This window comes from Aquarana catesbeiana, linkage group LG09 (assembly GCF_042186555.1).
Source record: "Aquarana catesbeiana isolate 2022-GZ linkage group LG09, ASM4218655v1, whole genome shotgun sequence".
Taxonomy (NCBI): domain Eukaryota; kingdom Metazoa; phylum Chordata; class Amphibia; order Anura; family Ranidae; genus Aquarana; species Aquarana catesbeiana.
The window spans coordinates 120491546-120509825 of NC_133332.1; the positions used below are offsets into that span (position 1 = coordinate 120491546).

The following is an 18280-nucleotide window of genomic DNA, read 5'->3' on the forward strand; positions in this document are numbered from 1 at the left end:
TATAGCACTGATCGCTGTATAAATGCCAATGGTCCCAAAAATGTGTCAAAAGTGTCCGATCTGTCCAGCAAAATGTCGCAGTCCCAATAAAAAAAAAAAAGCCATAAATCTTTCCCCTATTTTGTAGATGCTATAACTTTTGCGCAAACCAATCAATATACGCTTATTGCATTTTTATTACCAAAAATATGAAGAATACAGATCGGACTAAACTGAGGAAAAAAAAAAAATTTTTTTTTTAAATAAATAAAATAAAATGGGGATATTTATTATAGCAAAAAGTACAAAATATTGTTTTTTTCAAAATTGGCGCTTTTTTTGTTTATAGCGTAAAAAATAAAACCCGCAGAGATGATCAAATACCACCAAAAGAAAGCTCCATTTGTGGGGGGAAAAAAAAAAACGTCAATTTTGTTTAGGTACAATGTCGCACGACTGTGCAGTTGTCAGTTAAAGCGACGCCATGCCATATCACAAAAAATGGTCTGGTCTTTGAGTAGCCAAATCTTCCGGGGCTGAAGTGGTTAAGATGCATAGGCAGAAGGGGTTTTTTTAAGCCCTTTAAAGCTGTATTAAACCCAAAAATGGAACATATTGCAGCCTGCAAATCATTAGATGTGGTGGCTGTATTAGTTTTTTGTTTTTTTTCCGTATTATGTAAGAACTGATATGCTACTACTAGAAGGCATAAACGAAAAACGAATGCAGCCACCCCATTTTGGCCCCTTTCACACGGGACGGATCCGTGTTGATCCGACCCGTGAACATCCGCTGCTCAGCGGGGATCGCTCCGTTTTCCCCAGCTGAGCCGGCGGATGACAGGGCGGGACCCGCACACTGTGCAGGGACCGCCCTGTCAGATCTCCGCTCTCCCCTATGGGGGATCGGAGGAACACGGACCGTCTGTCCGTGTTCATCCGATCCGCTCTGCAGACGGATAGAAAAATAGGATTTTCTTCCGTCTGCAGAATCGGACGAGAGCGGAGCCGGATGACATCGGGTGTTAGCGGATGTACATCTGCTGACACCCGCTATCCCATAGGGATGCATGTATGTCCGTATTTCATCCAAAAACGGATGGATGAAATACGGACATACGGTCCGCATGTGTGAAAGGGGCCTTAAGCATTGGTAAGTAATAAAGCTGTATCAAACATAAAAGCAAACATTTAAGTCAAAGACCCAGAACATGTAAACAGTTATGGGATTCTCACTTCGCTTGCTGCATACTTGTTCAGCAGTACAGTTTAGGGACAAAGAAAACTGAAGCTAGGAGGAAGAATAACAGACAGACAACTAGCATTTTGAAGGTGATCAGCATGGACAGTCTCCATACTTCTCCTGCAAGTTTCCTTTGAGTCAAAATAAATATTAAGTGGAGTTCTAGTTACAGTAAGCACTAGTGAGCAAAATGCTCAAAAAGAATCACATTACAAATCACCTTGTTGCTTTTAACAGGATACAAAGGAATGAAGCTCTTCAGGGCAGAAACCTCATTCTCTGAGTCTTAGATCCTTGTCATTTAACATTGAGACTACTTTGTATAAAATCTTATAGAAGACACAACATGAGAAAATAAAAACACAAATACCACACAAGTGACAGCTTCTCTATATTAAAAGAATAGAATTACACAGAAGTATTGATATTAAACAAATTGGTATGTATAATGGCTTTAGGCTACACTTTCAACAGTCCGAAACTGAATTCAGTGCTGGGGCCCAAGATGTTTGCATGCTGGATCTTGAAGCTAATTATTCTATGATACAAAATATGTAATTTAATAGCAACTACAAAGATCTCACTGAAGTTGAAGAGTGACCATTTATCAACAAGCATGGAGTGGAGCGGCCCAGATTTAAAGTCTTGTACACTAAAATAACATTGCTGACTAGTCAAATGTTTTAGCTTCAGTTTTTACACATACAGTAAAGACATTGTCAGAAGACTAACATTCCAGGAGAAAGACCAGGCAACAGGGGAGATGAACACGCTTAATCAGATAATGACAACACAGTATTGTCCATCACCATCAGTTATTCAATTGTCATTTTTTTTTTTATCTGTAAGCCCTCACAAGCAGGGCCCCCTAATCTTCTTGTACTGTAACTGTACTGTCTCACTTTATATTGTAAAGTGTTGAGCAAACTGCTGGCGCTATGTAAATTTTGTATTATAACTTTGAATGACAGCGCTGATCTGATTTAGTAAAATGCCAAGTGGGCACAACACGATGCCAACCAGAACATTTTCCTTTAAATTAAAAGTAGCATATCAGGTATGGCTATATTATACATACTTACAAGGGTCCAGCTTGGACCAATGTAACCATGTATATAGCAGGACTCGACAAATCCCAGGTGCCAGGTTGGCAGACCACTCACCGCAACTCCCATTGCCTGACGCCCAGGACATGCAGCTCCAGGCCCTGGTCAGCCGACCCTTCTCTCTCCCCCCAGTTGGTCTCTGTGGTTTGCCACTCTTTATTTACAGCCAGGCTCCAGTATTTCATGGTGACCGGACACCCCCCTAGAGGAATGAATGGAGTCACCATGGAGAACACACATGTAGGCAAAAATTGGCTGCAAAGAGGCAGCAGAAGACCAGCAGCACCGAGACATTTTTCATCTTTTTTGTATTTTATCAAGTGTCACCAAGGCTTCATTTAGATGGTGGGGGGTGGTAAAAATGTGCAGTCCCTGTTCTGCTCTCCTGGCCCCTCACTTTTGTTGAGTGCCCCCAGAGCAAGCAGCTTGCTCTGGGGACACCCGAGCCACAGCTCCCTGTGTCCATTCGGGAGTATCAAGACGTAACTTTAATATAAATATAAAAAACGAACGGCCAAGTGGCTACTCACAAGGATAAGGTAAAAGTAAGGCACATAAAAACATGTAAATAGCCCAGGGACGTCATATCAGCTGCTCACAATGCAGGATCCAAACGATGTTAACAAGGCCCTGGGGAGAGGCTGTGCGCAGTGTGTGAATCACCGCTGGTGGGTGCTTGGCTGTGGGGAATATGGTAAGACCAAGGTGTCCACAAGGTGAGACTTGGCATCTAGTCGGGCACCGGAAGCAGGAACCGGATGAGAACCAGCGTGGAGCGCACCTTACACTGAAAACAGGGCAGCGGAAATGTCGTATGGACGTGTCAGATGACGCGTTTCAATGCATCCGCATTTTCTTCAGATCTAATAGGCTAATGGAGTAGGCATCCTTTTTATAGAGGGGCTGAAGTCTGTCGCTAAGCGGCGGCGTCAGCAGGAAGCAGGAGGTACTAGCAATGTATAAGGGAATAGTTTAAAGAACAAGTGATGATACAAATATTAAAAGGAACTATAAACAGATGGAATTCATACCTTAAACAAGAGAAAGGTGGAATGTGGGCAAGTAAAAATGAAAGATGGAGAAAGAAAATAATAAAAATCAATATAAAGATGAAAATGGCCGTTCGTTTTTTATATTTATATTAAAGTTACGTCTTGATACTGCACTTAGGTTGGCGCATCTTGTCTTTTATCTCCACATTGCCTTCCAGAGTTTTGCATCCACTCCCAAGAGAGCAGCCGCTGGTGCATAGTATCCACCTCATTTGAACTTTTTGTTATTTCTTTGCTACTTTTGGGACTTCCTAGCTATAGTGTATATGTGCTCTGCATTGCCAATACTTATACGCCTTATTGTAGCCACACATTGTCTTCTTGGACATTATTTTGATATCCTTTTTTGTTTTCCTCATGTTTGGTTGATATCTTGCGCCATTTCTCCCTTTTTTACCCCGTGTCCATTCTGACACGGCGCCACGGCCCGCCCCCTGTCTCTACTCATTGGCTGACTGACTTTGACAGTAGCGGGAGCCAATGGCTGGATCTAGATGGGGCTCAGGTAAGTATTATGGGGGTGCTGCACACAGGCGGCTTTTTATCTTAATGCATAGAATGCATTAAGACAAAAAACCTTCTGCCTTTATGATCACTTTAAGCTGCAAGAGGCAGCAGAGGAGGGTGTATTACATGCCACAGTCACGATGCAGTCGGTATAATAAGGAGTTTCCCCTAGAACAGGTTTTTATTGTCATTCTTTCTGGCCAACCTACAACCCTGACGTAATGGCATTACATCAGGCTATTGGCTCGCTGGCCGCTCTGCTGTAATGGCCCATACACACGATCCGAAAAACAGACGAAAGATCATCTGACTTTTTTCACTTAATAGTCGCAAGTAGAGATTGAATAGGTTACTAAAGTCTCGAAAATTCTCGCACAACAGAAAAAAAAAATAAAAAAAAATGGGAAGTGATGTCATGTGTTGTAATGTATTTGTATTGTTTTTTCGGACGACAACAGTACTGACTAAACGAAAATCGTATGATCTGGTATCGTACGAGGAAAATTTTCGTGCTTGTCCGTTCTAATAATATCAGATGAATTGTCATGATCGGCTCTCGAAAGCTCTGTACTAACGATCGATTATCGTACGATCACATCGAAAGTGGTATTTTTTTTCATCCGATTTTCGGATCGTGTGTACGAGCCATAAAAGTTAGGGGGCGCAAATTACTTGCCTTGCTCCAGGCTCTAAAAACCCATGCTACACTTAAAAAAAAAAAAAAAAACTGGCTCCTAGATTCAAAGCAAATCTGTGAAACCCTGGTATATACCATACCTGGCTGATGTCCATGAAGGCTGAAAATCGCTGACATAGATACTGCTACTTCAGTGATCTCCACTTGCTTCCAGGTCCCGTGCTGAGTGGCCGGCTGTATTCTGAACACAGGAGGTAGGCTGCTCAACACAGGCGTCACAGCCCCACCTCATCCATTCAGGGAATGGGCCTGTGCTGAGCGGCCGACCACCGGCAACTTGAAGCAAGTGGAGATCATTGGAGTAGAAGCATCTTCTACATATTTTTGGTATTAAAAACCGCAATAAGCATATATTGATTGGTTTGCGCAAAAGTTATATAGTGTGATAGATTTATAGCGTTTTTATTATTATTTTTTTTTTTTACTAGTAATGGCGGTGATCTGCAATTTTTATCCGGACTGCGACATTATGGCGGACACATTGGACAATTTTGACACATTTTTGGGACCATTGGCATTTATACAGCGATCAGTTCTATAAAAATGCATTGATTACTGTAAAAATGTCACTGGCAGTGAAGGAGTTAACTGCAGTCCCTAGTGTGTGTTCTAACTGAAGGGGGGATGGGACTAGCTAGGGGAAGACATAGATCGGTGTTCATACTTTGATCTGTCTCTTTTCCCCTCAGAGAACCGGGATCTCTGCGTTTACACACAGAGTTTCCGGTTCTCGCCGTGTCACGAGCGATTGCGAGACCTTGGCTGTCATCGCAACTGCTGGGCACTCGCATCAGCTCCAGGGGTGAGTAGCGGCGTGCGCACCCCTAGTGGCCAAAAAAAGAAGCAACATAATGCGCACAGCCGAGCCATGTTGCCGCAGTACAACTGCGCCGGCTGGTCTGCAAGCGGTTAAAGTGTGGATGGAACATGGCAGGTATGGAGAAAGCTTAACCAAGAGCCCACTTTTATTGCTTAGATATACAGGGGTAAGGGCAATCATAACCTTACATTGTACAAGTTAATGTTCTAAATGCTCTTTAGGCCCTGTTCAGACATTGCGTAGTGGGACCAAGCAATTCCACTCGCCATTTTTAAAGTGTGACTTACACAAGGAAGCGCGTGTTGTGTATAGGCCAGCCCATTCACTTCAACAGGCTGCCCTATACGCACTTGCCACCCAATAGAAGCTCCTGCTCTTTTTTGGGCAACAAGCTTAGCGTGATTTTTAACCACGCATTTTGCCACACTTCAATTGCAGCAATCGCTTCACATTTAAAGTGCCACTGCCATTAAGAATAATGTCACCCGTATTGTAGGTTTTGCTATAATTTGGAATCGCGGGTAGAATCACGATTTCAAACAGGGCCTTAATGAACAATGGTCTACTTTTTATGTAGGAAAAAAATATTCATGCCAGATTCAAATGTAAATCACAAAACAAAAAAACAAAAAAAAAAACCACCACACACACACACAAATGAAATGGAAACAGCAGCATTCACAAGTGTAAAAGTCAAGTTCCCCTTAAGGGTACTCCAACATTGCCTCTAAGGTCAGGCACATGTGGAAGAAAATAAGGCCTACAAGGAGACAGGTTCTCTATTATACTCTGTGGTATGCGACAGTGCTTCAAATAAGATAATTGCCAGATCTAAGGTCTGTGAGGCAGCAAAACATTTTTTCAGCAACAATTGAGGGGTTCATTGCTAAAAGTGTAGCTATCTTTTATACACTTGGGGAGCGCCTACCACAAATGCACTGTTCCACAGTGGAGCGGCCCCCCTGCGCTGGACCACATACATGTATGTAATCCGCTTCTTCCCGGAAGAGGGTGCACACCCACTGCCCCGTCTGTACTACCATTAGCTGCAGCACAAACCGAACCTCGGTTAAGATACATTTTAGTAGGTTGTATTAAGGTCAAAGAGATTTTTTACAAAATTAAATGCATACAAAAGGGAACATTTGTCAGGTTTTTTTCTCTGTTACATAATTGGAGACACTTCCCCACCCCTCCAGTCCCTATGACAAGAAATGGCTAGAAAGGTTGTAAAGAAGGTTGTCGGCAAAAAACAGACACATTGTGAAACGTTCCAGCCCTTCCACATAGTGTTACATTTTCTGTCTGCTTCCTGATTGAAGATTTCTCCTCACTTCCTGTCCTGACAGGGAGTGAAGATAAATTCCTCAATAGGGACATTGCAAAAACAAATCAATAAAAAAACTAAAAAATGACAAAGGCTCCAACAGTTCTTCACGCTATAAAAAAAAAAAAAATGGTTAGAGATGGGTTTGAGTTCTACGGTTAAAAGAAGTTTGGGATATAGCTCGAGAGATCTATATACACAGAGAGAGGGAGAGAGAGATATACATTTTACAAGAAAACATATATATGCTCACCTCTAAGTCTGATCACAGGACCGCTAAGTGGTTAGTTCACGGGCTGCTCAGAGTGGAGAGCAGTGACTATCAGATCACCACTCTCTGCTCCTCCAGCGCTCACTGGAGCACCAGGCTGGAGGGGGGACGGACACAGCTGGGATCGGCTTTCAGTCACACGCTGAGAGGGGAGCCACAAATGTCAATTAAGGAACTGGGTGGAACCCCAAAATATTGTCGGGATCCTTCCAGAGTCTGGAGCGGCTCTGCCATGTCAGCTGACAGCGGATATTAGCCCGCTACAAGCAAACTCTTGGTCAAAGGAGAGCAAAAGTAAGTGCACTCCTATGACCCACAAGAGAAGAATGGCCCAAATAAAAAATAAAAAAAAAAAAAAAAAAAAAAAAAAAAAAAAAAAAAACAACCTTTTGCTATACTTCTTTTTAATATTAAACATAAGGTCAAGAATGAGGGTTAGTAAATCAGGAAAAGGCAAGAAGTTGGAAATATTTTGGGACACATTGGGGTTGATTTACTAAAACTGGAACACTCAGAATCTTGTGCAACTGTGCATGGTAGCCAATCAGCTTACAACTTCAGCTTGTTCAAATAAGCTTTGACAATAAAATCTGGAAGCCGACTGGTTTCTATGCAGAGCTGCACCAGATTTTGCACGCTCCTGTTTTAGTAAATTCCCTGCTATTTCTCACTTGTTTTAAGCACAAAAGGCACTATGCCGAAAACTATCAGTGGGGGAATTGACATTAAACACCCTAGGGCTTTTAAATAAACACCCTTCTGGCTCACAAATTCTGTTCAAGTTTTACCAATAAAGATCAATCATGCAAATGTTTTAAAGATAAAAATGTAATTCCAAATAAAAGGGCTTAAAACTCTCCCACTTCACCAGACTAGAGCTTTAAAAATAAACGCTCAAACTTCAGATGCACACTATAGGAAACTCATAAAATACCCGGAAATGGAATGACTGTCACATTTTAGAGCTGCTCGCAATCATGGTGACGGAAAGGAAACCAGTCACAGTGCTAGCAGAGTTCCAGTTCACAGCAGTAGAAGGAAGCTCTAGAGACATCATTCTGCAATCAACAATGTTACCACCATAAAGGACAAGCGCAGAATTCTGTCAGAAGGAATTTTGACTTTTAACATTTTTATTACACCGCACATAAATATTTAAATTAAAAACCATATGCATAGTGAACATATAGCACATTATTTATAAGGGATAGTGTACATAGGCTTTTGAAAATATTTAAAGTGGTATTAATAACAAATATGTATTACATTGCAGCTTACATTGGATGTGGTTGCTGCATTAGTTTTATTCTTTAGACTTTTTTTAAATTTACTTTCACATTCTGATCCAGCCAGTAAAGTTGGTCATACATTATCAGAATTTTTTGAATTTCAAAATCATTAATGGGGTCAATTCAACATTCTTTTTCGATCATAGTGTTGATAAAATTTGGAGGAGCAGGAAGGAAATTTTTTTTCAAGTGCCACATTTTTAATAGCATATGTGGCTCTTTCAGAAAACAACTTTCATTCCAAAATCAATTGGTAAAAACAAAAAGGAAATATTGAAGTGCTTTCAAACATTTGTCAATTGAATATACTGAGAATTTTCATATGAACGTGCATGGCAACATTAGGCCTGTTATTTTTCAACTGCCTGTAACAGACCAAGCTGTCCAGTAAAAGTGGCAGATAGAGGATTGAGACAAACCATTTAAAACTGGCAGAGGTGCTTATAATAATCAGTTTTTATTCATGTAAAACCTTTATCCCAAAAGGCAAAAAACTGTTGTAACTGTTTAACCACTAGCCGACCACCTCACGCAGATATACTGCGGCAGGTCAGTTCTCCTGCGGGTCCCACGGACTCGATGTTCGCCGACGACCCGCTATTGCGGTGAGGAGAGGCAGAATGGGGAATTGCCTATATAAACAAGGCGATTCCCCGTTCTGCCACATGACAGGGATCTACTGTTCCTGACCATTCATCTTCAGTGCAGCTGAATCAGGGGTCTGATATCTCACCAAAGTCCCCCCCCCCACAATATAAATTGTAAAAAATAAAATTATATAAAAATAAAAAATTACTGATACGGTCCACGCCTCATCAGTGCTGCATATTAGTGCCACTGTCACATGACATGAAAAAAAAAAAGTCCAGGCTACTCAGACAGCCCATTCCACATCTCCACAATCTAAAGCAGTGTTTCGCAACTCCAGTCCTCAACAGGTCATGTTTTTAGGCTTTCCATTATTTTTGGTGCTGCAGTCATCAAGTTTTACTTACCTGGACGCTGTCATCCTCCGCCTGGGAACGAGCACACCATCTGTAGGTGGTGTCCCGATTGGATAGACTGATAGCAGTGCACCCATTGGCTTCCGCTGCTGTCAATCAAATCCAATGACCCTGCGCCATGAGGTGCATGGACACAGATGCAGGACTCGGGAGCGCGCCTGCATGGGTGTCCACCAAGGAGAGTGCTTCTCCAACGTGGACACTCGATGCGGGGAGGAGCCACCAGTGCCGCCATGGGACCCCAGAAGAGGAGGTTCAGGGCCACTCTGTGCAAAACGAACTGCACAGTGGAGGTAAGTATGACATGTTTGTTAATTAAAAATGAACCCTAGTTATGTCTACGGGAAGGTGGATGTAAATTAACGCACATCCATTTACATCCTCATACCTCAGATACACTACATTTAACTCTAAAAAATGAAAAAGGAAGCAGACTTTTTCTGTGTTTTTTTTTTTTTTTTTTTTTTTTTTTTAATTTTAAAGACCTAGACAAACTCAGAGGTAATCAGATGTAAAAAGCTGCACCGTTCGCTTAAATACACCTGCCCATAGTGGATGTGTTGTGAAGTGAATTCTGTGAAAAGACCAGAAGGTCCAAGCTCCAGGAGTTCCCAATGTCCACATTTTTAGGCCACTGCTCTGTTCAGTAGAAATCTTCGGCTGACATTTGAAAAACAAAATCAACATTTCCAGGTGTGTGGATCTCCTGGGTCCTCCTGCTGACTTCTACGTATTGCAGAACAAGGAGATCAGACTGACACTGCAAATGTCCATTTTCCAGCAGGCTCCAGCAGATGATTTCTGCTACTTGCGGTAGTGCTATAGTGGTACAAGAGAAAGTTAAACAGACAAGCAGAGGCACCCCAATAGGGACTGCTGACACGACAGAGCACTCTGAAGGGGGTCTAACTTGCAAGGACTACATATATCCTACCTCAAAGCACAATCATGAAGATTCAGAGCTCTGCTTGAGAAAATTTGACAGCCTGGTCCTCCACATATTTTTATTCCACACCTTTGTTATAAAGTTTAAAAGGTGTAGCAACATAACTGCTAAAATAGAGAAATAGGTATGATCCATGTCCCTAATTAGTCCATCCTCTATTAATATTGTACAGCCAGAACCCCTACATTACACCTGAAGGTTAACAGCAGCTGTCTCTCTATGGGAAACCTCGTCCACAGCGGCTGACTGCAATCTGTTTATTTGAATGCTTCTAATAGACCGGGAGTTTGTGAGCGTATCTCTTGTCCCTGTTTTGCTTATGTACTATCTAGTAAGTTCACTGCACAATGATCTATTTTTTCTTTGCTTGCTTTGCATAAAACCTTTATCCTGAGAGCCGAATCACCAGCAGTATAATGGCTGAAGTGGGATGCAAGAAAAACTAAATATCCTGATACAAACAATCTAACCCAGTGAGTCAATCAATCTGGATTAAAGGAAGGAACTGTTTAATTATTTTTACTTTCTCCCACTATTTATCTCTGCCTGGACATTGTACTCAGAGTGTCATTATTATTTTATTTATACTCACCGTCACATCAACAATTTGAAGATTTATTTTGGCAATTTTAACACATGTATTAGCACCATAATTATTTATTTATTTTATTCACATGTATGCATTTTTTATTCCTGGATTTAAGCTTAGTCGCAGCAGCATATTGTGCATTATTTATTTAAAGCGCATCAATTTTATACTTAGTACTATTTGTTTGGTTATCTGATCACCCTATATTGATAGCAGATTTAATTTACTGATTTTTTCATAGCACTAACTATATTGGTATATATATATTTTTAAGCACAATTTATTTATATCACACATATCTATCCACATCAGCGCTTGGTTTTTATTCATTTTTTTCAGAACCCCTACATTACCCCTATGAAGAGGCCCATACCTGGCCATTATACATTATGGTATGTTGTTGATCTGCTCTCCATGTCCTAGGTCAGGACTTTTAATGTAAACATAGTCTGTGTAGCAGTCTGGACCTTTCCTGAAGTTTTCTGGAAGAACGGCCATCTCCCTGGAAGATTAGACCCATACCTCCCAATCATCCCAAGGTTTCATTAAAATCCTGGTGTCCTGCAGGTCCAGGCTAAATCCTGCACTGAGACCCCCCCACAGCACAGATGGCTCTTCTGCCTCCCTGCACTGCAGAGGAATTGGTTCCAGCATTTGCACCCGGCACCCCCTTCACCACCGCTCAATTTACTAGGGATCGACTGATATTGTTTTTCGGTGCCGATATAATACCAATATTTCAGTCACCTCTCCTGACGATATTTTGTACATTTAAAAAAAAAAATAAAAATTTAAACTGTCGTTTTACATTTTTTTGCTTTTTATCACTGTTATTGCTGTCACAAGGAATGTAAATATACCTTGTGACAGAAATAGGCATTGACAGGTACTCTGTATGGAGAGATCAGGGGTCTATAAGAACCCAAACCCCTCCACTGCACTTGAAATTATTCAATAAGTCAAGATTGACATTTTTGAAAACTTTATTTTTTAAACCTGGCGCCTTTAAGATGCCAGTAATCCGGGAAGTGATGGCATGACCGCTTACGGATTACTATATCCGAGACCCGAACAGGCATCGGCTTTGTTCAGGTCTGCGGCTAGCCGGCGGACGTGCCGGCTGGTTGCTCGGGCCTCCCGGTGGGACAGGAGAACCCAGACGGATGGTGGCGGGAACATCCCTTTCCGCTGCTTGTAATAACAGCCGAGCAGCTGCTGAGCCGCATCGGTTGTTATTACAATATAGCCAACCGTCCGCTCTAAAGAACGGTACTGGGGCGATGCCTGCAGCTGCATGCATAACCCTATTAAAACCCCTTGAAGCAATATCGGTAATAATCAGTGTTTTTTGACAGATACTTCGAAAAAAAAAAGCAAATATCGGCCGAAACCAATAAATCGGTTGATCCCTACTATTTACCCCCTCCAATATCCTGTCTCTTCTCCCCCGCAGTGCTTCTACCACTCTCCCTCCCGCCAGCTGCAGCGAGGCACAGGAGGTTCAGGATGGAGGCAGATTTGAGTAAATATGTCATATTAGATTATCCACCTGTGGATCGCCTGCCCGCAATGCGACGTATGTTGCTGCCCGTTTCCAGGTTTAGGGAGTGGGCCCCCCGCCAACCCCCGCTCTGACTGTACACAGCGGGAGTTTGTCAACAGGTCCCAATCAATGATTCATGAACGGGACCTGCTGATCAGCTGTGTGCAATCAACGCAGGGCTCCATTTCTTATCCCTGGGAAGCAGGGATAATAAACAAAGAGATCTTTAGTAAAAATCAGCACATAAACACACATTCCATATAGTTAGGTACACATTTAATGTCTTGATTACCCTGCATGTTAACCCCTTCCAGCCAGTGTCATTAGATCAGTGACAGTTATAGTATTAGCACTGAATTAGGGCTCGATCGCACCATGGTGCAGAGACGTCAGTTTTTCTGAACGCGTTCTGCAAGGGCACATAAAAACCATTGTTCTCTATGTCACCTGTTCACATCACAACACTGGTATCACATGCAGATCTTTTTCTGTGCAGGAATCTACAACCTGTATGCAGTTTTCTGCATGGGAAAATAACTAACATGACATCAACATTGGTGTGAATAGGGCACATAACTGACATGCATGAAAACCGAGGTAAACTGATGGGAAACAGATGTCTCTGAAAGTGAAATCTGCCAGGTTTTCCCATCAGTTTTCATGCATGTATGGTGTGAACGAGCCCTTCGTATCACTGCTGAAGTCAGTGACAGTTCCCACTCAGTGTCAGATTGTCCGCTGCACTATCACAGTCCCATTGCAAGTCGCTGATATTAATAGTATAAAAAAAAATAAAACATCCAGTATGTATGAGATAGATATATATATATATATATATATATATATATATATATATATATATATATATATATATATATATATATATATATATACATACATACATACATACATACATACATATACACACACACACACCATAGTTTGTAGATGCTATAGCCTTCACGCAAACCAAACAATATACACTTATTGGGATTTTTTTTTTTTTTTTACCAAAGACATGTAGCATGTAGCAGAATACATATTGGCTAAAATTAGTGAAGAAATGCGATTTTTTTTTTTTATTGGATATTTTTATAGCAGAAAGTAAAAAATATTGTGTTTTTTTTTAATTTCGGTCTTTTCAGGTTTATATAATAAAAAATAATCAAATAGCACCAAAAGAATGCTTTGTGTGTAAAAAAAAAAAAAAAGATATAAATTGTGTTTGGGTACAGCGTTGCATGACCATGTAATTGTCAGTTTAAAGTAGATGTAAACCCGATTCATGAAATCTGACCTAGGCACATATACGTGTAGTGTTTTCTTATTTCTCTCCAAAGTCCTAAATCTTGTGTCTTTATGCTGCTCCATTCTTCTGTGACAAGTTCTCCTAGACGGGAGATAAAAGCAGCTGAAAATTTGTGTCCAGGGAGGTTGCTATAAATAGATTAGCAGAGAGCTTGCCTTGTCACAGCAAAGCTCTGAAAGTATCTATTCGTTCTTCTGCCAATGTGGAGGGGGGCGGGTGCCTTTCCTCCAATCAGCTGTCTCCCAGTGTAAGCCAAGTCTACACTGCTACTGCTGAATGAGAAAGTGAAAATTCTAACCCGATGTAAGAGTTCTGAAGAATATAGCAAGCTGAAGACAGCAGATATACATGCAAAACATATGTAGGGAGATTTGTTTCATCCCTGTGGATCATCTGAAGTTTAATTCACTGGGTATATGTCAGGGTTTACATCCACTTTAAAAGTAGCACAGTGCCAAATAGCCTGGTCATGAAGGGGGGGGGGGGTAACACCTTCCGGAGCTGAGGTGGTTATACAAGCCCATTTCCGCTGTTACTGAATGAACACAGTGAGTGATCAATCGCTCCTGTGCTTACTCATAACTCAAGCATAGTAAACTGTTTACTATGCTTCCGTTTGTGATTGAACAGAAAGCTGCTCGGCACACAGCACTTCCCTTCATCCACTGACCAGTGTAGCTAAGAGCATGATAAAAATCTGGGGGGGGGAGCGAGACATGTTGGGGGCGTGGCCTGGTTGGAGTCCAGGCTGAGGTTGCCACTCCATTCACCTTCCTAGGATCTCTGGGATGTGCGGCACCAGGGGCACAACCCGAGACAGGAAGGGGGAATCTCTGTCCTCAGTTCCCTTTCTCAAAATTGAGACATCAGAGATCTGTTTAGACTCCTGATATTTCACCCACAACAGGGCTGTTTAACATAATACAATTAAAAAAAAAAAAAAAAAATTATATATACTATATATATAAAAAATAATACTAAAAATAATAATAATAATAATAATAGGAAATGATGTAAAAGTAAAAAAAAAGTTCACATGTTCTTTGGTCTCTGAAAAGCAAACAGCATTCAGATTGCTCTTCAGATAACATATGACAGGTGGTAAGTAGGCACTTACCTCCTCACTGCCTGCTTTAACCCCTTCAAGCCTGCATTAGAATGCTGCAATTGTGTGCACTGCAGAGCAGCCCCATTCACTTGACTGGGTGATGTTGGGGGGTAATTCATGACACTTCTGAGGGTGGTGGTGGAATCACTCAGGGGTGACCCCATCATAATGTAACCACACCCACCTTTCCTGTCCCCCTGAAGTTTTCTCCTCAGAAGTTGGGGGGGGCAGCCCCCTTTTCTTTCTCTCTCATAAGAAGTACTGGGAAGTTTCCAGCCCCTTCTCAGTCCTCCATGACAGGCCACGTCTCCCCTCAGCCCTACACAGCCGCCCTCCCTTCTCCCCGCCTCTGCCTGCTGTCTATGGACAGGCCGCACACACAAGCCCCGGTGTAGCCGGTCTCCACACTCACCCATCTGCTCCCGCAGCTCCTTCAGCTTACCGCTACCGTCCGCCATCTTCCCCTCAGCCCGGTATTGCCGCTCTCTCTATCCGCCCTGGGCTGCGCATGCGCCCCCCACAATCACGCGCCGCTCCTGTTGCTGCTGCAGTTGCTAAGGAGGACTGTGATTGGGGTTAACCCCTTCCCGCCCGAGCTGTCATTCCACAGGGGAGCGCTGTCTGCCGTCACGTGACCCGAGCTGCTCGCTGCCTCTGGCTTCTCTATCTCCATACTTGTCCCTGATCAGTGAGCCTAGGTCAGGGCACAGCACAATCTCCATACTTGTCCCTGATCAGTGAGTCTAGGTCAGGGCACAGCACAATCTCCATACTTGTCCCTGATCAGTGAGTCTAGGTCAGGGCACAGCACAATCTCCATACTTGTCCCTGATCAGTGAGCCTAGGTCAGGGCACAGCACAATCTCCATACTTGTCCCTGATCAGTGAGCCTAGGTCAGGGCACAGCACAATCTCCATACTTGTCCCTGATCAGTGAGCCTAGGTCAGGGCACAGCACAATCTCCATACTTGTCCCTGATCAGTGAGTCTAGGTCAGGGCACAGCACAATCTCCATACTTGTCCCTGATCAGTGAGTCTAGGTCAGGGCACAGCACAATCTCCATACTTGTCCCTGATCAGTGAGCCTAGGTCAGGGCACAGCACAATCCTCGCGTTCAGCGCTCACATCTACATGAATTTGCAGTGCATTATTGAAAGCAATTTTTAGCGAGTTGCACTTGTTGCATGCGTTTGCAGTGCATTTTCTGTGCATTCCAGTACGCTTGACTTGAAAAAATGCAAGTTGTACTTTTTTTTTAAAACGCACAGGAAAGCACTATAAGGCCCCTTTCACACTGGGGCGGTGGGGGCGTCGGCGGTACAACAGCGCTATTTTTAGCGCTGCTGTACCGTCGTTCTTGCAGCGGTATTCAGCCGCTAGCGGTGCGGTTTTAACCCCCGCTGGCGGCCGAAAAAGGGTTAAAATCCCTCGTACAGCGCGGCTATAGCCGCGGTATTGCCGCGGTATAGCCGCGCTGTCCCATTGATTTCAATGGGCAGGAGCGGTGAAGGAGCGGTGAATACACCGCTCCTTCACCGCTCCAAAAAAGCGGTTTGCAGGACTTTTTTTACCGTCCTGCCTGCGCACCGCTTCAGTGTGAAAGCCCTCGGGCTTTCACACTGAACAAACAGCGCAATACCGCCTGCAAACCGCCCCAGTGTGAAAGGGGTCTTAGGCTGGATTCACACCTATGCAGTTTTAGTGCTTTTTGCATTTTGCAGATTTGCACTACAGTCCATTTAACATGGTTTCCTATGGAACACTTTCTGTAGTGCAAATCTGCAAAATGCAAAAAGCACTAAAACTGCATAGGTGTGAATCCAGCTGTAGCACTTACGGTGGAGCTGCTGATTTTTAGCGGGCTGTTACCGTCACCTTTTTACCTGTAATTTCACCAACACTGGGTCAAGGGTCCCGTTGAGCTTATTATCAGACAATGTAGGCACCAGTCACTTGAGTACTTTTCCAATGCTAATGGGAGATAACTGGAAGAAGTAGCAGGAAAGAGGTAGAAGAAGAGTTGCAGGGAAGTTCAAATACCTTTTCTTGGTGTAGCACTAAGGAATTGAAATCTTTGGGATGAATGTATCCTCAGCTCAGGATTAAATCTTTGCCCGCCCGGATAGGTCTGTCTCACTAACCTAGCAGCCGGAACGTAGCACGAACAAAAAGTCTCTGCCACAGAGGGTGAAACAAAACTGTACGATCCTCTGCCACAGGATGTACAGCAAACACAGTACCAGGACCTTTAAGCCGACCCGGCAGTACTTGTGTGGTAGGGTAGTTTAGGATATGTCCTCCAATCGAGTCACCAGGCCCTTCTCAAGACCAGCCTTGCATGGTCCCTTCCAAGATGGGTCCTCCCCTGGATCTTCCCGATTGTCCAGCTTCTTCCCGCAGGACAGACAGCACAGGACCATCCCAGCAAGAGCAGGCCCCAGACAGGCTTCTGGGTTCAACCGCTCGGCTGCCGTAACGCAACCCTCCGGGCCGGAGGGCCACGAGGTAGGACTCACTAACACATGCCTCTAGGCCAGGAGGGCCACAAGGTAAAAGCTCAGTGAAATATGGCATCTGTCCCATAAATACCCTCTCCCAGAATGCAACCCGGAGGACCACCTCCGCTGAGTTGTCTATGGGACAGAAGAGCACTCATATACTTCAACTTGTTGCTTTCCAACACCGACCAATGGTGACAACGACACCCACAGGCAGGATGCGGAACTGCACGCAACACAGCCAAACTAGAACAGAGGCAAATCTAACTGTAAATTAAATCTGAACTATATACAGAACAGATGATCCATTAAATTTACCTAGAAGCGGTAGATTGAAAAATCTACCAGCGCTACACAGCCTAAGAGGTTCACTGAAATACATTCACTTTTCTGGAAAATCCATTAGTAGTGCATAAAAAAACGTGTCGACTAAATCCAGCATAAGGCCCCACTTCCGTCGGTCCTCACCCCGGCAAGGTACATCACAAGTCTGTCTCCCTCCTCCTTCCCATGCTGCCGGTGAGAGAGAGCAGCGCGCTTTGCGCATGCGCAGCAGGGACCCGGCTGTGCAGCCGCAAGGCTTCACTGCCAGGTTCCCGTACCGGCAATGGCGGTAGCAGCACCCGGAAGCCGATGGGGTGCCGACATCACTGGACTCCAGGACAGGTATGTGTAGCTGCTGACTCGTAATTTTTGAAATTTAATTTGTAAGGAGGGGGCGGAGCTCTGCTTTAAAGTAGAACTATAGGCAAAACTTTTTTTTTTCATTTTAGATAGAGTAAGGGAGGGTTATAACCTCTGTCAGATTTTTTTTTTTTTTTGCTATCTGCACTCCATTGCGGAGATTTCCCTTCACTTCCTATCCCATAACCAATAAGAAGTGAGAGTAAATCCCTGCAAACTAAGGAAATTCCCTGGGGACCCTCAGGTCTCTGGGACTAGTGTCCCCATTGGAAGATTTCCCTTCTATTACTTTTCTGAGGACAACCCA

The 18280-nt window shown here is 43.3% G+C and overlaps 1 protein-coding gene across 14 annotated transcripts in view; it reads right to left on the minus strand.

Annotated features, from left to right (window-relative positions):
* The window catches only part of MAP7D3 (MAP7 domain containing 3), a 221947-nt gene extending 206592 nt beyond the window's left edge, over positions 1-15355 (minus strand). For all 14 annotated transcript variants that reach the window (XM_073599218.1, XM_073599216.1, XM_073599207.1 and 11 more), the window contains exon 1: positions 15202-15355. In XM_073599218.1, the coding sequence (XP_073455319.1) occupies positions 15202-15247 (46 nt within the window). In that variant the 5' untranslated portion in view covers positions 15248-15355. The remainder of the gene's footprint in view (positions 1-15201) is intronic.
* Positions 15356-18280: the final 2925 nt, after the last annotated feature.